Here is a 19205-nt window from a genome sequence, read left to right as displayed (position 1 = left end):
CTCACGACCATTTAGTCTCACAAAAGATGGCGTAATGGCGATGGAGACGCATTAAGGCGACGTGGCCATCTGCCTCTTCTGTCACAGTAGAAAATGTGTTTGTCTGCGTGCCCGTCTAATTCCGCGTGGGCGCCCATGAATATTTATTGTTTTAGAGACTGCAGAAGTCTCGCAGAAAACTGCCTTCCACACAACTCTGGTCATATTTGTTTAAGATAACTTATCAGATGCAAATCAGTGGTTCATTATCACAGTTTTACATCCGGCGGCTGCCAAGATTAATTGGCTGACTTACAAGTTTGAGTTTCCCCCCCGACTGACCTCGCCGTCGCCGCGACAGATAATGAATGGACACTATCAGCTTGTTGCATTTATCAAGGGTTTCATTTGGTTTTTCTGCGGAAGCGTTTTGTCCGGCGTAAGACGATCACATGATATTAGATCTTTGATCTCCTTAATTCAAGAAAATCGACATCAGATGAGATGTTTGGGACCATTTACGACACATTTATATTGTATAATCAAGTTATTTACCCTTCTCTTCATCCTCTGACTGTGCCTCAAGATGGTGCAGTAGTATAGACCGCTGCGAGTTTAATCCGGATAATGCGCCTTCTGCCATCTTTTCGTAAATGCCCATTAGTGCGCTGTGGACCACCTACAAATAAAGTGTGTACATGCACCCTGTTATTGTCTGGAACTTCTAAATACTTCTTAAACATTTAAGGGATTTCGCTGGTTGAAGTGTTGCTGTAACGGCAATAAAGTGAAATTAAAGGGTGGGGGGGAATCACTTATTGTCATTTGTAACTAAAACAATTCAATCCAAAGTCCAACAAAAGACTGAAACTGACACTGGAGTCGGCTTTCACAGCCGAACAATGGTCTGTTTGTGAAGTTCAGACACATTTACGCTGTGGGGAAAGAAAGTCTGCGCTCCCGCGACTGACCCTGATCCCTTCGCAGCGCTGATACTCCCACTAACTTGGTACCAATAGATGACAAGATATTTGAAATTGTTAAATGAAAAATGAAAAGTCAAAGGAGCACCGAAGTCATTAACAAATTTCACGGCAAATCCATTCAATATTAGTCTGTCAGTCTGACATTATCCCTCCCTGCTGTATGGGGGATGTCCTGTATGTGTTGCAACCGCAATCCGTAGGAATAAATTTGATAATGTGCAGTTCTGCCTTGACTGAGTGATGGGGGGGGGGGGTCAAAGGTCAGCTGGGCTACAGCGCAGCGGCCCTCGAGCCGGTAAGGGGTTCGCCAGAGAAACACTTCCCACACTCGCTGACACGGCAGTTTGAACCCTGGTCATGAGATTCAAAAAAGGCGAGTCCCTTTATTTACTGCAGCACTCACATAAAGTCTTCATAACCTCCCTTGTACTAGCATAGTAGGCGCTCAGAGGAACCAGCTGAGCAACCGATTGATAAGTTTGAAATAGAGGAGGCGTTTGATTGTCGACGAGCAGCGTTTTTTGGTTTCCAAGAAAGCGCTCGGCTGTGCCGGGAGGCGTCCCGGTCTCTCTCAGTCAAAAGAATAATAATACAGCCGTCGAATTAGCCTCATTATGAGGATACAAAAGGGTGCCGGCGTTTCTACCCGCGTCTCCTGCACTCTCGCGTACGCTCTCCGGGTAATTAAAAAGTGATAACTTTCTAATCACAGTTTCATCACTGTCAGCATTTCTGCGTCTCCGTTTTCCGCTCTTGATTATTTCACGGCAACTCGTTTTTGTTTCAGGGTGGAGATTAGAGAGACGGGCGCCTTTGTTTTTTTGTCTTTTTGTTGTTTGTGTGAGTGAAAGTGTGTGTCTTGCAGCCGAGTTATGAGTTTGCCAAGGACAGGATGGAGGGGTCAACCTGCACATGGTTGACCCTCTGTTGCCAGCGGGCCCGGGGCCGCTTCACAGGAAGAAGGGGTTGTCGGGCGGAAAAGTGACTGCTGCGTTGACGTTGCCCTCTCTTCTTTCTTCCTTTTCTCGATCCCCCCCTTCCTCCAGCACGCACCAGAATTATCCCTCAATCAGTCATTTCACTCTCCTTTGTCCTCCTCGTGAGGTAAAGGTGTAAAGCGGCGGAGAGGCAGACATTAAGGCGATTAATTGGCAGCTCCAATCGTCGCCGTCGAGCAACGGCGAGATCCCATCTTAATTGAATGTCGCTCTCACCGCTAATCTCGCCGCTTTGAAACCCCCATTTGGAAATCCTCCGCGACAAAAGGGCCCTGTGTGTAATCGCTGTGTATCACCCCCTCCCCACCGCCCACCCCGGGGTAAGAGAAAGCTCCCTTTTGTCTTCTCATTTGGGTGTTGAAGAGGGTGGTCTCTCTCTCCCTGGCTAAAAGCTTGTTAAAGAGCCATTGCTGAGGGGCTAACACCGGAGGGGGGGGGGGGGGGGGGGGGGGGGGGTCACAGAGCGGAGCCAGGGGGTCTCAGCCACCCTGGGGGCGCAATCTGCCCCCAAGGAAAAGGGCATTAGAGGGGATATTAGAGTGTGTGCCTGCTTTTGGACCACCACTGAGATGAAGCTGGCTTTGCAAATAGATTTAAATCAGCGGCGAAGTACAATAAATAAACATGTCCACTTTGTGTGGCTCCTCAACTTTATTAACGCGTCAACATTGTGTTAATAAAGTTTCTTTCCGCGGCACTCTGATCTGGCCGCCCTTCACCTTGTGTGTTGTTTCCGTGCTCGATCACAGAGGTATTTGTGAAAACCTCCCAGGTCGCCGCGTGACTCTTCTCGAGTGTCGCTCGAGCAGGAAGTGGCGGATTGTCTTTGGAATTCCTCCGGTTTTGGGTAACAAACACTCTGAATCGCCTTGTTGATAAAAATAAGCCCCGACTGAAAGTCTGGTGTTGCACTGAGGTAGAGAGCAGTTTGAGATGTTTGTCAGATTGTCACTGATCTGTGCTTAAGATATCGGTGTGTACGTGTGAAAGACAAAAAGGAATAAAAATTGTTTGATTCACTTTTTTGTATATTTTTAAAATACAGTGTATTTTATCAGTGCGAGCGACCTTCCAGGTTTTAGCTCCTTTACCTTTCATCGGTGGAGAGCCCTGACTCACACTGACTGTCTCCTCTGGCCTTGAGGCGTTGGCAGGCTGTTGTTTTAAATAAGCACCTAGACGAAGCGGCGGCGTAGTGCTGACAGCGGGAGACAGACCCTTTTGGGGGCCGGAGGATCACACCGAGGTTGAGAGTGAGCTCCCACTGCCGTGGATTTTTGCAAAATTACACTGGAGGACATGTTCGCCGCCCACGTCCCCGATTTGGCGGCGGGGCACGGTGTCTGATGTAAGGCTTTCGCAATCCTCGTGTGGACGCTCAGATCTTTAAAGCCGCGACACCGCGTATGGCTGGAAATAATGTATACTACGGAATTCACTTTGACCTTTTCTTACTTTTACAAGTGGAGTTTGATTGCCGACTTTCTGTGTGAACTGAATAAACCCCGAAGCTACTTTCAGTCTTCAAGAGCAGAGAAAAAAGATGTGTGAACGTATGCATACACACACACTCACACACCTTCTTAACCTCTCACCCCCCCCCCCCCCCCTCTGCAAAGACAAGTAACGCCTTGGGAGTGAAGTGGTCGCGGCGCCTCCCCTCCGCGGGCGCTCTTTTCTCGGGTGACTGAACCTGGCAATTTTTTCACCCCCTACTCTCCATTTTTTTGCCATCGTCCAATGACAGACATTTCCTTTCTCTTATGTTGCCTTTTTTTTCTCCGCTCCCTCTGTCTCATTGTCGCAGCAATGCCACCGCCGCTGACGCCACAGTCATTTTCTTCCGATTAAATAGCAGTGGGGCGGGTGCGAGACCTGTTGGAAAGCAGAGATGGAGCAGGAGTCTGGGGAGAAGGAGGAAGAGGAGGGAGAGCGAGATTGAGAGATTAGGTTGAAATGTAAAGAGTGAGGAAGGAGGGAGTGGGGGAGTGGGAACGAGAGACGCGGGGACACCTCAGGGATGGGTTATTACTTTTAAATGCTCCTCTGCGCCCCCATTCTCTCTCCTCCTCCTCCTCCTCCTCATCCTCTTCCTCTTCCTTCCTCCCCACCCTCCTCCCCCACTGTGCTCCAGGAAGAAGTATGAAAAGGTTATTATGTTTCCTTTAGAAATGGCTCGCTCTCCGTCTGCGCCTTTCATCTCCAAATGGAATAACCTCTCCGCAGTAGCTTTCTTCTTTTTCTCTCACTACACCTTCATCTCTTTCCAATGCATAACACCTGCTCCTCTCCTCTTCTCCTTCCCCGTTTCCTTTCTCTTACTATCATGCTCTTTCCCCCCTCCCCGCAGCTGTCTTCCATCTGACACTGTAATCCGTTTCTCTTCCTTCTCTTTCCTTCTCACTCCTTCAGGTTTTTGGTGCCGAGTGTAATCACTGTGATTTAGGAGCATGCATTATCAGTCAGTGCATTAGATATGGTGCACCTACCTCAATCATAAGCAATCACAGGTAGCAATTATTATGCTAAACAGATATTAGGTGTGTGTGTGTGTGTGAGAGAGAGAGAAAGGGTAAAAAGTCCTAAAATGTGTTTGAATCCAGTATCCTTCCTTCGTTTTCTCTCTCAGAAAGGTGAGGAAGCCAGCAGTGTGGTTTTGGAGGACGGCAGGGAGCAGCTGATGTACGAGATCCCTCTCAACGAGTCCGGCTCGGCCGGGCTGGGGGTCAGTCTGAAGGGCAACAGGTCCAGGGAGACCGGAGAGGACCTGGGGATCTTCATCAAGTCCATCATCCACGGAGGGGCCGCCTACAAGGTAGAGGACCCACACGTCAAGGGTCTGCTCAATGAGCATGTATCCAAAAATTTAAGTGTGCAGTACATAGCAGAAAAAGTGCACATGATACGTGTAACCAAAGATGGAGACTGAAGATGGAGGAATAAAAGGCGAAAAAAATATAAATGGAATCTCACATCTTGGATGTTTTGAAGATGCGTTCATGTGGATTGTCTCTGTGTCTCGTTCCTCCATTTTAATATAAAAGTTTCCATTCGGTCTCTAAATGCCTCATTAGGTCTGTTGCCGTCACAGAACCCGTTTGGTGTTTTAAAGAGCTCCTTAAAAAATACATCAAACACAAGAATTCTGAAGAATTGTCGAGAGCCACGTTACTTTCTTTACTCAGATGTGTGTGTGTGTGTGTGTGTGTGTGTGTGTGTGAGAGTGTTTCTTTTGACTTTATCTAACAAGGGGATCTACGAATTACAGTTTTTACTGTGAGGAACTTAGTTTTTGGTTTTTTTCTTGTTTGCCGCCTCATTGTGTTTGTCCACACTATCTCCTCTTCTTTCTGATGTCTTTCTTTGGCATTTCCTCTTATCTCCTCTTCCTCTGCACACCTCGCCTCTCCATCTCATTTCCTGTCTTTCTTCGGGGGCCACAACCTCCCCCCCTCCTCGACTTCCCTCGACTTTTGACTGCCACCGACCCCAAACGGCCTTACATCAGCACCGCGGGAGTCTTATCTATATCACTCAGTTCTCACTTCAAGTTGTAAGTGCATCAGGAAAAAAACATCCCGTTTCAGCACTTTGGCGATTCCTCCACTTGGCCTCAATATGTGGCCCTCCTCACATGTCGCGGCTCCTCCTCGCCCCTCTTCACTGCTCCCAGATCCACGCGGCGCGATGAGCAGGCACAGAGGCGAGTGTGGCGCTGTAGATAAACGGCTGGTCTGGGATCCGGCCAGACAGCCGCTCCCCGCTGTGCTTTCAGAAATAGTTTTTAGACGGCTGTCGGGTGTGGATAGCGCTCCGACAGAATGGCCCAGTAAGATCTGCGGCTGGCTGCCGAACAGTTTTCTGGGACAAGATGCCACATTAGAGAAGGAAGAGAGACGTGAAGGAAGTGAGGCAGACAGTGGCGAGGGAGGGAGGAAGCCTATTGACAGACGACAGCAGGTGAACGAGAGCGAGGAGGGGATGGAATCTAAGAGGGGGGAGAAATGAGCGGCATTGAACAATGGAGAGATGGAAGGAGGCGGAATAAGAGGAGAAAGAGAAAATTGAAAAGTGGAAACACTCAGCAGGAACATAATACATGAGGGAATGCGTGTCTGTGTGTGTCAATGTGTGTGTGTGTGTGTGTGTGTGCGTGTGTCTCCCTCTCAGTGTTGATGCATGCTAATGAAAAGCAGCTAAGGGGCCTGATGAGACTTTGCAGCATCAGGCCGGGACAGAGGAGGGAACCCGGGCGTCCCCCGAGTCAGACACACACAAGAACACACATAGTCACACAGCAGGGAGGAGATGAGGAAGAGTCACAGAGAGATCTAACCTATTTCCATTAAAGAGTTTTGGCTGCCGTCAGGACCCGAGGCCTCAATTTTATATATAAATAAAATGATCCTGTCATCTGATCAATTCAAAGAGTCTGCGAAAGAAAATAAATTAAAATTACATGTCGCGTGCGTGCGGCTGCTTACACCCAGAAATGAAGGCATTAATAGAGAATATCACAGGCCACAGATTTTTTGCATGAACATCAATTTTTGATGACAAGCGAGGATTTGATGCCGACGTGAAAAGGGAGGGGAGAGAGAGAGAGAGAGAGCGGGAGAGGGGCAATGCAAAGGGCAAAATAAAATAAAAAGATGAAGACGAAGGCACTTTGAGACACAGACACTAAAAACTCTTGTGTGTGCGTGTGCGTGTGCGTGTGCGTGTGTGTGTGTGTGTGTGTGTGTGTGTGTGTGTGTGTGTGTGTGTGTGTGTGTGTGTGTGTGTGTGTGTGTGTGTGTGTGTGTGTGTGTGGTGCCATCCGAGTCTGCATTTGAGGTCAGGCCAGACGGTGCCTTGTTAATGAGATTGGGTCAAAGGGCAGCGCTGACCATAATGGACCAATCTCACACACACACACACACACACACACACACACACACACACACCAAGAGAGTATTTAGTGTCTGTGTCTCAAAGAGCCTTCATCTTTTTTTATTTTGCCCTTTGCATTGCCCCTCTCCCCCCTCCCCCTCTCTCTCCCTGCAGGCCACCATTCTATGTTGCCTCTCTGCTATTTAAAACACTTAGAAGTGATTTAGTGCCCACAGAGGCTGTTCCATTAGTTGCTCTATGTATTTATCATGGCTCTCCCACTCTCTGTAGATTGCTAACTCTACAGTTTTCTTTGCCTTCCTCCTTCTTCCATTTTCTACTCTACTTTGTCATTCCCTCTTAATCTCTCTCTCACACATGCACACACACACACACACACACACACACACACACACACACACACACACACACACACATACATTTAATACCTCGCCCAATGTCTCTACTCTGTTCTCTTCTTCTTCAGTCTTATATGTCTTATTTTATGTAAGAGTTGTGCTCTGTACTTGAAAATTTTCATACAAATTATAATATAGATTATGACTTTTATTTTGAAAATCTCTCTCAGTTAAATAACTGAGGAAGTATATGCTGATAACCGCTCCGTGGTCATCTTCTCCCAACAGGACGGGCGTTTGAGCGTAAACGACCAGCTGATCGCGGTGAACGGCGAGTCGCTGCTCGGACGCTCCAACCACGCTGCCATGGAGACGCTGAGACGCTCCATGTCATCGGAGGGCAACGCCAGAGGCACCATCCAGCTCGTCGTGCTCCGATCACCCAGACAGGTACGGCAAAGGGATTGCGTTTTGTTTTTTTAAATATGGTATCTAAAAGCTTTTCTGGAATGTGACGCTGAGAGGTGTGTTTGCGTCAGGGGTGGAGAAACTGTACACGTATCACAATTGTCAGATTATTTCAACCCTAACTGGATTAGAAATCAAGCTCTTGCTGTGTGGAGAGAAAAAAACACATAAACAGATGGGAATGACATTTTTAGGTCATGGAAGTGCTTGATTTTGGAAAAGTTTTGGAAAAAAGATGGGGAAGATGATGATGGCGGGAAACCTGTCTGTTTTCTTACAGTTCTGCAGAAATGAACTGGCAGAGTGAAAGTATGTTTTGTTAATATTATGAAAACATGCGATTTTATTTTAAAAAGTGCAACTTCCACTACATTTATCATCTTATATTCATGTGGGAATCACAAAACTTGCTCCACTTAAGTCATAAAAGTCTTATTTTATTAGACAAATTGTATCAGTTGCACTTGAATCAAGTGACAAGTTTATTTTTTATATGGAAAAACAGTCGATAGATCTTTAAAAAATCTATTAACACTGTTCCACTTCTTTCTAACCACAGGCTGTATCCATGTTATTTACTGCAGCTGTTTACCTTTTAAAGCGTCGCAGGATGTGGGGCAACATGTTGAAACTTTTAAGATTCCCAGATTATTGGCGATATGAATTTGGCCCCATGAAACATTTAAGGAATGCTTATGCATTATGGAAGCCTGATCCGTTCAAACATCATTAAGTCATGAGTTGCTGCCACAGTTTTGACATAAAAATCAATGACATGTATCATTCGCAGGATCATTTCTTCCTCCCCTGTTGTGATCGTTTGAGATTGACTGTACATACTCTACCGTAAGCAGCCGAACTCAACGTCTATTGGCAATAGGAAACCAGGTTACAAACCTACGGATACGGATGGTGCTTTCTTTATTTTATCTGTTACCAGTATTCAAAGGGCCTTCAGTCGAGTTATTGTTCTGCTGCTTCTCGCAATATAAACACAGCTGGATGAAAAATAATGAAAACACCAGAATAAAAGGCTCCTTTTGTGACGATGATTGTCACGCTGGAGGATTTCTTTGGCTGTTAAGTTTGTGATTTTAACAGTTTTTAAGATTAAGATGACACATAATCAAGAAGAAGCAGGTAACAGTTTCTTTGATAACCGAAAAAGCTTCAGCCACTCTCATCTACTAGTTATTTTTCCAGACAGTTTATACATTTATTTTACTTTTCTTCTACAGATGGGCAGTGCCACCTCTGCATCAAACACAGCTCCTAATGTCTCCGCCGCCCATCAGTCCAACCCCCAAAAAGCCTCCAGCAATCAGGTACGAGCGGCTGACGCCTGCCAGCAACAGCAGCCGCCCGCGCCCCGCCGCTCCTCCTCCCTCCTCCCCGCACTGAGGAGGCGAGCGTCCGAGCCGCTGCCTCACAGCCACAGGCAGCGCTACACGCAGCGGCCGGGGGAGACGCACACCAGACACACCTATAGGTTTAACCAAAGGGAAAGGCGTAGCGGGTACACGTTTGGCCTCACGCAGAGGGACGTAGAGTCCAGTGATGACGAGGGGAAGTATGCGCCAAATGGTGTGTACAGGCCGAGCACGAGGTACGAGTTTGGGTTCGTCGCTCACAGCCAAGCGCTGAACGGCTTCGACGGACCCACAGAGGGAAATTTAAACAAGGGAATGTACGACTGTGGTTACAGACAGGGACGCACACGCAGCCGAATGCTTGCAGACACGACGCAGGGCAACGTCGCACTCGATAACGTGCACCCGTTCGTTGAGAGCAACACGCACGGCCGCAGGTCCAGGCACGCGCGCAGCCGCACGCTGGACGCGGCCCACAGCCGCGACACCTGCCAGAGCAGCATCTACGCCGAAAACATTCGGGCAATGGCGGGGCAGATGTACGGAGACCCACCCGTACGCAGTAGGATTCCCACCCGCTGTCAGGGCGACACAAACGCGCACGCCGCCACAGACATGTATGTGGACGCACAGTCGCATAACTACGCGCACAACCGGGCTCTCACGAGACAACACCACCTCCGGTACTCTGGTGGACTCTGACAATGTGTGTGTGTGCGTGTGTTTGAGTGCGTGCGTGCGTGTGTAGGACATTTATAGTTATAAAACTAAGAAATTGGAATAAACTAAGTGACTTTAGTAAAGTTCTGTGTTAAAATTAGGGCTGCGATTTTCGGTTTTATCATTCTGAAGCTCCCTTACGTTATGAACGGTTCCTTTTTATGATATATTTTGAATTCAATTATGAAGACGCAGTTTTTAGTAACTGATGGAGAGGAAGCATATTAATCTGATTGAAAGGTTTCCCTTTGCCAACACCACTAATTGTCTCACGCTGAACTCACAGCTCTCCTTCTAAAATATTACCCATAAACTCAGTGCAATATTATATTCCTCACTGTTCTGTCACATTGGCTTTAACTCACTCAAATTAAAAGGTTATTTTCCGTTGTTTCTCCTCAAACCACTGAGTTGTCTTCACACTGTAAAGGCTGAATCTGTTTTTTTCCTGTCTTGTCTTTTAGTTGTGTAAAGTTTTGCATTCACTTTTCCCCTTTGATTTCCTTTTTTTGTTGCTCTTGTTGTTGTTGAGGGAATGTACTCTTGCTTTCCTGTCTCACCTGCTTGTTTCTCTTCTGTTGAATAAAGCCGATATGAAGTCTCCTGCATGCCTGTCTGTCTGTGTCTCTTTTGGGTTTTCAGCAGCTGCCTTCTCCTCTGCTTCACTGCCTGCTTTATTAAAATGACGTTTGGGTCCCTGTTCCCTCTGTTCGGCCTGACAAGCGTCTCTTTTTCTTTTCTGCCTTTTTTCTTCATCCATTGTTCGTCACCCCCCTTGCAGAAACCAGGACGTCTTTCATTAAAAGTTAAAACAACTGAATAGTCCCACTTGTAAAACACTGCGATGCACCACGTCCAGCCATTATTTAGTCTTTAAACATGAGGATAACACAATTGTAAGTAAGTAGTTGCACTGAGCTTCACGGTGATATTGGCAATACTGAACATGTTTCACAAAAAGAACTCATTAAAACTGTTGCAAAAGTACAGTCAGTATCATGAGCGCTCCACGTGAAACGCTCCCTTTCAGAGGTGGTAAATGTGTTAAAAATCCGACTGCATGGAATGTGTTAACCTTTGCTTATTTTTATCTATTTCTCCTGATGAGGAGAATCCGTCTGAATCCGTCCCCCTGCTGTGGCTCTTTCTTTAATCCCCGGTGGTAAATGCGCGGGCGACATTAGAATCAATCGCAAAGTTGCTCAAGATATTGTGTTCCCCTCGCACAAAGCGGCGCACGTTCCCCGGTGGACGGACCGGCGGAAACATCAAGCAGGACAGATGGTGTAAAAAAGAAGAAGCTGTTTTCTCAGTGAAGTCGGTCCATTCAGCTCCACGTTGAACCATGACTGAGTCATTTCAAAAAGCACATAAAGGTGTTTCACAGCAGCTTAAGCTCGTGATTATGTGCGTGTGCATAAAAGAGGGAGTAAAAATAGGAGGGTTAGTGGGTTGACTCCCACTGACCTGCCCATTGTGGCGTTTCCCATCTCGTCTGCGCTTCGCTCCCATCAGAGCGTCTCGGTTTCAGTCATCCATAAGACCCAGTTCAAAGTTCAGGATGCATCTGCATAGTCCTCCTCTCGTCACTAAACAGCCAGTCTGTCCACACCATGGGCCAGTGTGATAAAACAAGCGCTCCCTGAAGTAACGAACTCCCTGAAGCCCTCCAGCGTCTCTGTAGCCGGCTTTTCCATTAAGGCATCGATGGTATAATCTGAAATCCTACACAATAGAATATATTGGGGTTTTTTTTGGGGGGGGGGGGGGTTCATATATGTCAAGATTGCAGTTCATTTTCCTCTCTTGTGCTGACCAACGTCTGAGGTTTTTGCTAATTAGTCTGGCTGGTTGATCAGACGTGTTTTCTTTTCCTTCACGCGCGATGGAAAGTCACATTTTCATTCCGGTCAAAAGTTAAAACACTCGCAGAGATTTTTTTGCCGGAAAATGAGATGTTGACAGCTCGTCTCTCTCTCTCCGCTTCTCGTCTTGCGACTGCCACAATAACAACCCTAACGAGACCCTAATTGGAGCATTGAGCAGAAGCGGCTTGAAGATCGGTCATTGCGTCTTTTATCACTCCGTCGATCAAACTTTTTATTTGTGCAGCACTTTCCATTTCAGGTGAGTCCAGCTCAAAGTGCTTAACAGATACATTGCCTTTAATGAGTAGAAAGATGAAGAGACAAAAAAGAAAAGAAAGAAACACTGGTCTCCATCGCCGGCCGAGTGACGCGTGGGTGGGATGGGCGACACAGTGGGATGAGGCAGAGCTAAGCCTCTCGGAAGCCTATTGTATGCAGCTGTAGGTTGGTGCTGGCTGGATAAATCGACCCCCACCCCCCCAAAACACACACACACACACACACACAAGGTTTACCTATTGTTGTGGGATTAAGATATCTTACTGTCTGTCTGCCAGGCTGCGTCAGAAGCCTCAGGCGAGCCGTCAGTGTGCGGAGACCGAGGGATGGATGGATGGATGCAGGGATAGATGGATGGATGGATGGCGGCTATGATGTGATTTGTGTCACTCGCATATTCGGAAGAGCTGTCAGAACTTTGTGTGTAGATGCCTACAACACAAATATATGAACTCAAAGTGTCTGGCAGCAGTGATGCGGTGACATATTGAGATGTGAGATGTATGCGTGGTACTAATGATACCCCAGGGACTCCGTGACACGGTGAATACACCCCACCCAAGGCCTTGAAGTGAGAACGCAGCGGGTACACCTTTCATTATCACCCACTGTGTTAGGAATTATTTTTTTTGCATCTAAATAAGTGTGCGGCGTAGGTGTGTGTCTGTTTTAGCATGCGTGTGTGTGTGAGTGTGTGTGACAGCTGTAGCCCCTATCTCTTTGACCAGAAAAGGCTTCTTTCATCCGCCACCAGCGCCGATTCCCACCAGCACTGCCAGTGCCCATCTCCATCTGTGGGGTGGGGGTCCTTTGTAGTGCGCGATGGCTGTTCGATAACATGCCCGTCAGTGCTCTCAGGATTATCTTAATTACTGTGCTTTCAGTCGTGCACATGAAGAGAGTTGCCTCTTTTTTTTTTTTTGAAAATATTTTTCAAATAGGTTGCCTAAGGCGATTGTAAAAGAAGAAGAAGGAAAATATGTATATGGCTTCGTTTTTCTTTTCTTTAGACACACTCGACCATGTTCATATCTATTCTGCAACATATTTTGCTACAGATGACATATTTATTCCTCAAATTTTCGGGGGCCCATTTTGTGAGTTTTTTCCACCATCCACGTCTCGTCAAGATTCTCGAAGGTTTGTTTTTAGATATGCTCATATTTCCTCAAAGCTCTGAATACATAGTTGTAGTTATGGCGTCATCATGGCTGTATGGCTCCTCCGATGCCCCCCCAAAAATTCCTGTCACAGTGTTTTTTTGCTTTTGTTCAGCACCCGACCGATGCTTTTGTTTCCTCTGCCATCTTTGTGAAGTGACACAATCAGGCTTCTTGCTTGTTTATAAGCAGTTCCTCACCATGTATGCAATAAGAGGTTCAATTGCACTTTTGTTCTCAGTGTTCATCGTCAGTCACTTAAATCGTCTGTGAAATTAGTAAAATTTCCTAAGGAGCAAGGAGCGACGACTTTCTGTGAGTCACCAGAATCAGATTTTCCTCCGTGACTCTCCGGGGACGACAGGGACCAAAACTGTCCCGATAAACGCGTCGTCTCTCGGCCCACGCGTTCCAGTAAGGCGCTGTGATCATGAATGGAGTCGGGATTACATTGCATCTAATTAATCATTTTTGTCTTTGGTCCAAACTACTTGGTTTGGTTACTCGAGTGTCAGTTTGCCAGCTGCTGAACGAATTCAAGAAAAAAAGAAATTAGTCCAATCCTACTGGGTAATAAAAGAGACGACTTTAATCTTCTGATATATGAGGCAACATCATCAATTTTTCATAAGTCTCAAGAATGACTGGGTTTAGAAGATCTTTTTAATAACCATCTTCATTGACTGTCTGCATCTCTCGCTCTCTCTCTGTCTGTCGGTCTCTGTTCACAGGAGCCAAGGGGCCATGATCCATACCAGAGGCCTTCAGGACCCACTAGACCCCCAAACACAGATCCCAGCGCGAACGCTGTCGGTCACATTCCAACGACGACCAACAACTACGCACACAGCAACTTTGGAAGCGGTGAGCACGCTGCCACACACACACACACACACACACACACACACACACACACACTCTCCACAACGTGCACAAATATTGGTCCATTTGAACCGTCAACATTAGGGTTTGAGTGTTTGTGTACTTGTGTTATCTGCAGCGGACTGAGTACACAGTATGTTTGTCATTGTGTGTGTGTGTGTGTGTGTGTGTGTGTGTGTGTGTGCAATTACGGCATAGCATGAAACCCAGCCAAGGCTCATGACACTGCTCCTTTTTTTTTTCTTTCTTCCCGGTCATTGTAGCAGCCACCGTGAGCTTCTCACCGGGCCGTGTAACAGAATTGTCACATTTTTCCTCCGAGCTCCGTCTTTATATCTCCTTTCACTGCATATTTATAGCCGGAGAATGGAAAGTCATTAACTATGTTTTTTTTTCCCGAATGCCGCGCTTTCCTTTTCATGTGCAAAAGATCTGACCTTGGAATCATTAAGCCGATGAAACGGCTTGGCAGTGGGCCCGATTTGCATACAGGGTATAATGCGGCTTGCGTGCTGTTGTGTTAAGGGAAGAAGAAAAAAAAAGACGAACAAACTGTTTTAAATTCATTCTTTATCTCTCTCCCGCGTCTCCCCCCTCCCCTCACCCCCTGGGATGCTGGAGCTGGAGATGCTTCTCTCACCATCAGACTGGAGTGGCAGTCATTTAGAGTGGGGATATGACGTGCTCTTTGGATTGACACTTTATGGAAATGTTGGAGTAGGAGTTGCTAGGAAGTTTCAATAAGGCGTTTATGTTTATGTAATTTTTCTGCGTTTATGTTTTAGTTTAGTATAAATGTGCATTGAGTGTGTCTTTGATGATGAGCTCTTGCTTTCCAAATGCCTGACATTTGCTAAGCTCTTTATTGGCAGTATTGATCCTATTGACGGCCACGCTGTCTCTGAAGTGTGTGTTTAAATGTGCGTGCAGTGTCTTGTCATAACCGATCAATATGAACAATATCAGGAAACATTAAAGATTTATTAACTGGATATCAAGGTGTGCGCAGCCTTTCAGTACATATTTAGTTTTCATTGCCTTCAGGCACCTTAACATTTGATATTGTAATGAGCAGAATCAAGGCAGAAAATACAATTTAAAAAACCTACATTAACAAAAAAAGATAACACCTCCTTCTTTGATTCCATCCTGATAAATAAAATGAAGTGTTATTATTAACTATGTATGTTATATCATTTTCTCCTCAGCGGCGTATCCCACTGCGACCACCAATGGCAGCTACAGTCACTACGGCAACGAGGACGAGGAGTCTGAGGGAGGCTTCCCCCCGCCTCCTTCGCCCGGCGCTGTGGAGGAAATGAATAGAGACTTGCCACTAACTCCCCCTCAGCACAGGTACTCCCCTCACCCACCCCTGCCCTAGTATCATGCAGACACAACATGTACAGTACACTGTCATCAGCACTTTATTAAACTACGCACAGGCCCAGAGTTATTATATTCTAATGGCCCCCTCTTAATTTGGGTCGCTGTGTTATGAGATAAAGAAGAGTCATTACACTAAATTACGACGCACATGCATTATTTAGACTATACGGTCTAATTGCAATAGCCCATTTGCATTATGCATAAGTAATGATGATGATAGTATTGCCGGCGTAAATTCTGTCTGAGTGTGTTGGCACTCGAAAAAAGCAATGATACTTTCTGCTAGTATCCTGCTGTACAGTCTGCAGGCACCAGTACGTGGAACACTGAGGTTCATTAGGTTTATGAGTTTTGGAAAATGCTGCTGCTGTAATAAGACATGGTCCTTGACTCAAAACTTGGTTTGAAACTTTTCTAAAAATGAGTGAAACGGTTGATTTTATGACATTTTAATGCGCTTTCATCAGCAGGCCTCACCTTTCTGTGTGACTTAATTGCATCCAAGTATACACATGAAAGTGTGATTTTTCTTTTGCCTACAAACTATGTAGAAAAAACACTTTAATGTCCAGGTTAGTGTGCCATTACAATCTCAGTGTCGAGTCGCGAGGATGAGTCGAGTCACTAAAATCCCAGTCATTCGGGTCAGTCTTCTGAGGCAGAACACTGAATGTGTTGGTTTAAAGATGATGAACGAAAAGTTCTGTCAACAGTGTCCTTAATAAGAGTGTCTGAAAATGTGAAATGTGTTTGTACAGTATCCTCACGTGGTCACAGTCAGAATCTGGCAGCTCATAATCGTTTCCCAGTAAGTTTACTGGAGACAGTACATGCTATTGTTCTACTGAATCACGCCATCTGTAATAGAGGAAATTGAATGACTTGTACTGCAGTCTACTGTGTGTGTGTGTGTGTGTGTGTGTGTGCGCGCGCGTGTGTGTGTCTGTGTGTGTGTGTGTGTGTGTGTGTGTGTCTGTCTGTGTGTGTGTGTGTGTTTATGAATTTAAATTGAATTTACTCTCCACTTGTTTTGGTGATCTAACCGAAGCATCGGTGGAAGCACATATTCTGGAGTAAATACTGAATCGATTAATTGCATGATTTTGACTAAGTTGTGGCAACTGCTGTTGTTTTGCAGCGAGTTTCAGATGCCGCGGCACATAGAGGCAGCTTTCTACGGCCAGATGGCCAACAACAAGGACAACACACCTCGCAACAGAGCGTCCAAGAGCATGGACATGGGTGAGCTCACACACACACACACACACACACACACACACACACACAAAAAACCCTGAATGAAAGAAGTTGTCAGTGCTCGAGAAAAACCTATTGTTGTCTCAACCAACAAAAAACCAGCCAAACATATGAGTCTAATCATGGATCCAGACACACACACACACACACACACACCGGCACTACAGTGATCACATGCCTCTTATCAGTACATTTCTTTGTTGTGATATGTAGCCCTCTCCTATTATCCCCCGGCCTGAGGGGATTTGACCTCCTGAACCCCTAAACCCAGGGGCTTTCCAAGGGACTGGATGAACATGTGTGTGTGTGTGTGTGTGTGTGTGTGTGTGTGTGTGTGTGTCCCCTTTCTATTTGGGTGCGAATGAAAGGCGCGAGGTTTCCAATCTCATGGCTTGCTGCATGTGTGTGTGGAAGGTGAGAACGAAAGGCCTTATTTCCTCGTATTAACCCGTCCTGACCCCTCCTTCACTCTTCTCCTCTTTTTTTCTTTTCAAGTTCCTCCATCTCTGACTTTTCTCTTTTTTCGATTCTTCAATTTTTTGTCCCCCCCCCCCCCCCTCCCTCCCCCCATCTTTGTTTATCTCTCTCTTTCCTTTTTTCCGCACTTTCTTTTTCTCAGCTCAAAGCTATCTCTCTTCTCTGCCTCTCTCTGATTTCCAATCCCGGTTCATTAGGTTCTGTGGATAGGCTTTCTTCCTGCAGCACACGCCTCTGCCACCCAGGCTGATTGGCTTTCATTATGGACAAGGGTGGTCTGCACTCACACACACACACACACACACACACCCTCTGCTTTATTCCACTGAGGACCCACTCCAATACCCTCCGCTATCTGTCTCCCCTCTGTCTCCATCTCTGGCCATCCTCCATTTGAATCTGTTTTTTTTTCATGCTATCACTCCGGTTCTGTGTGGGCTGGAAACAAGGTAGTTGGCAAAGCGGTGTGTGTGTGTTTGTGTGAGAGGGATGCAGGAGCTCTGAACACACACACACACGACCTCACATGCTGACCCTGTCGACACGATTTGTATTTATAGAGCCAAGCGTTTTTTCTCTTTTCTTTCTTCTCCTTCTTTTTCACAGGAGAGTTTATGGTCGCATGTTTTTCCGAGCTTTTGAAGTACAGCAGGGCAGGTTAGCTCTTATTAAACACCACTTGACGGAAAGAGGGGAGCTGCGCTTTGTTGACCTCGGATGCCTCAGCAAATACGAGGGCGTTGACTCTCGCCGACGGAAATCCTCACACGCCGCGCCGAGAGGAATGGCGGAGTCACCGACACTATAACCGCGCCAAATGGAGTTTTCTCACTTTCAACAAACTGAGCACCCGACTGAAGGGGATTTTGCAAAAGGTGAAACAAAAAATAAGACACTCTGCTCGTTTTCGGGCAAGTCAGACGGTGATTCAGCAAGTTTTTTCTAATTCTTCGGGGAATGGGCAACGGACGGATAACTGATGCTTTTATCAGTCTAAAAAGGCGGGGCTGTATGGATCGGCCTTAAGCTGCCGAAAGTGCACGGAAACATCAAACCTTTTAGGAGAAGTGCACAGCCCAAACACCACACTGTAGTCTCAGTTATTTGGCGTGAGTCACTGAATCCAAGATACCACACTCCCGCTGGAACTTCCTGTCGTCGTTTCACTTGGTAACAAACGTGTTCGTGGTTTGTTTACAACTTTTAAGGGTGTCTGAACAAAAGAGCGATAAAAAAAATAACGTCGGAACAACAATGGGGGGACAGTGAAACGTTCAATGTTCAATTAGCAAGTGTTTATATTTTTAAACGTGATTCAAAAACTTTAATCTTCTTTTAATTTTTTTATTTAACGTTTTGTAAATGTGTTGTTTTGTCATGTATATTTATTCATTATTTATTTTACTGTATTTAACTTTGTCAACCTTTTACCTGCTTATTATCATTTATTTTGTGTAGTACTTAACTATGCTCCTCATTTAAACTTGTCTTTTCAATTATTGATTGTTTTTGGAGCGTTAGTCTCTAAATTCTTTTATTAATTATTATTATTATTATTAAATCTCCTTAAAGAATCTTCTTCAAGGGGCTATATTAATACAGTTAATGGATTGATTGATTGATTGATTGATTGAGATGCAGCTTTATGCCACATGGAACAGTATAAGGTACATTATGTGAAATGTGCAGTGCCGATCCATAAATGCACAAATGGGACAAGGTCTCATCGTCCGACAGACTTTCGGATCCTTCAGGGGCCAGGAGGTCAATCTTGGATGAGGAGTATATCCCACGAAGAAGAGATCCGACTGTTCCACCTCTCACACAGCCCGGCTGACACACACGATCCCTCTCATTATCCTCGGGCCCTTTCCTCTCCCCGGATCTCTCTTTGTTTCCCACACACCGTCTCTCTTCGTCCTCATCTTCTCTGCTCTTTTTTTCCTCCTCTTCTCACCTTCCTCACACCTTCTGTCTGTCCTTTTTTTTGTCTGTAACACTCCAGTGTCTTTCCCTCTCTCTCCCTTACCTCACTTCTTGAAAACATGACGTTCTCGAGACTGTACGCACGGGTACCAGAATGGGATTGGGCATGTTTAGCCTTCCACCGTGGCAGGAGGAGACCGAACTTGGCTGCGGAA

General features: G+C 46.0%; 1 protein-coding gene and 1 long non-coding RNA gene across 7 annotated transcripts in view; one reads left to right on the top strand and one right to left on the bottom strand.

Moving 5' to 3' along the window:
* Positions 1-19205, bottom strand: part of LOC118301237 — a 1055945-nt gene that overhangs the window by 730980 nt on the left and 305760 nt on the right. The gene's annotated exons all lie outside the window — the stretch shown is intronic.
* Positions 1-19205, top strand: part of pard3ba (par-3 family cell polarity regulator beta a) — a 121917-nt gene that overhangs the window by 43233 nt on the left and 59479 nt on the right. For both annotated transcript variants that reach the window (XM_035629808.2, XM_047330717.1), the window contains 6 exons: positions 4593-4778; positions 7483-7644; positions 8901-8987; positions 13791-13923; positions 15150-15297; positions 16469-16572. In XM_035629808.2, the coding sequence (XP_035485701.2) occupies positions 4593-4778; positions 7483-7644; positions 8901-8987; positions 13791-13923; positions 15150-15297; positions 16469-16572 (820 nt within the window). The remainder of the gene's footprint in view (positions 1-4592; positions 4779-7482; positions 7645-8900; positions 8988-13790; positions 13924-15149; positions 15298-16468; positions 16573-19205) is intronic.

This window comes from Scophthalmus maximus, chromosome 1 (assembly GCF_022379125.1).
Source record: "Scophthalmus maximus strain ysfricsl-2021 chromosome 1, ASM2237912v1, whole genome shotgun sequence".
Classification (NCBI taxonomy): Eukaryota; Metazoa; Chordata; class Actinopteri; order Pleuronectiformes; family Scophthalmidae; genus Scophthalmus; species Scophthalmus maximus.
This window is presented reverse-complemented; position numbering and strand designations above follow the sequence as displayed.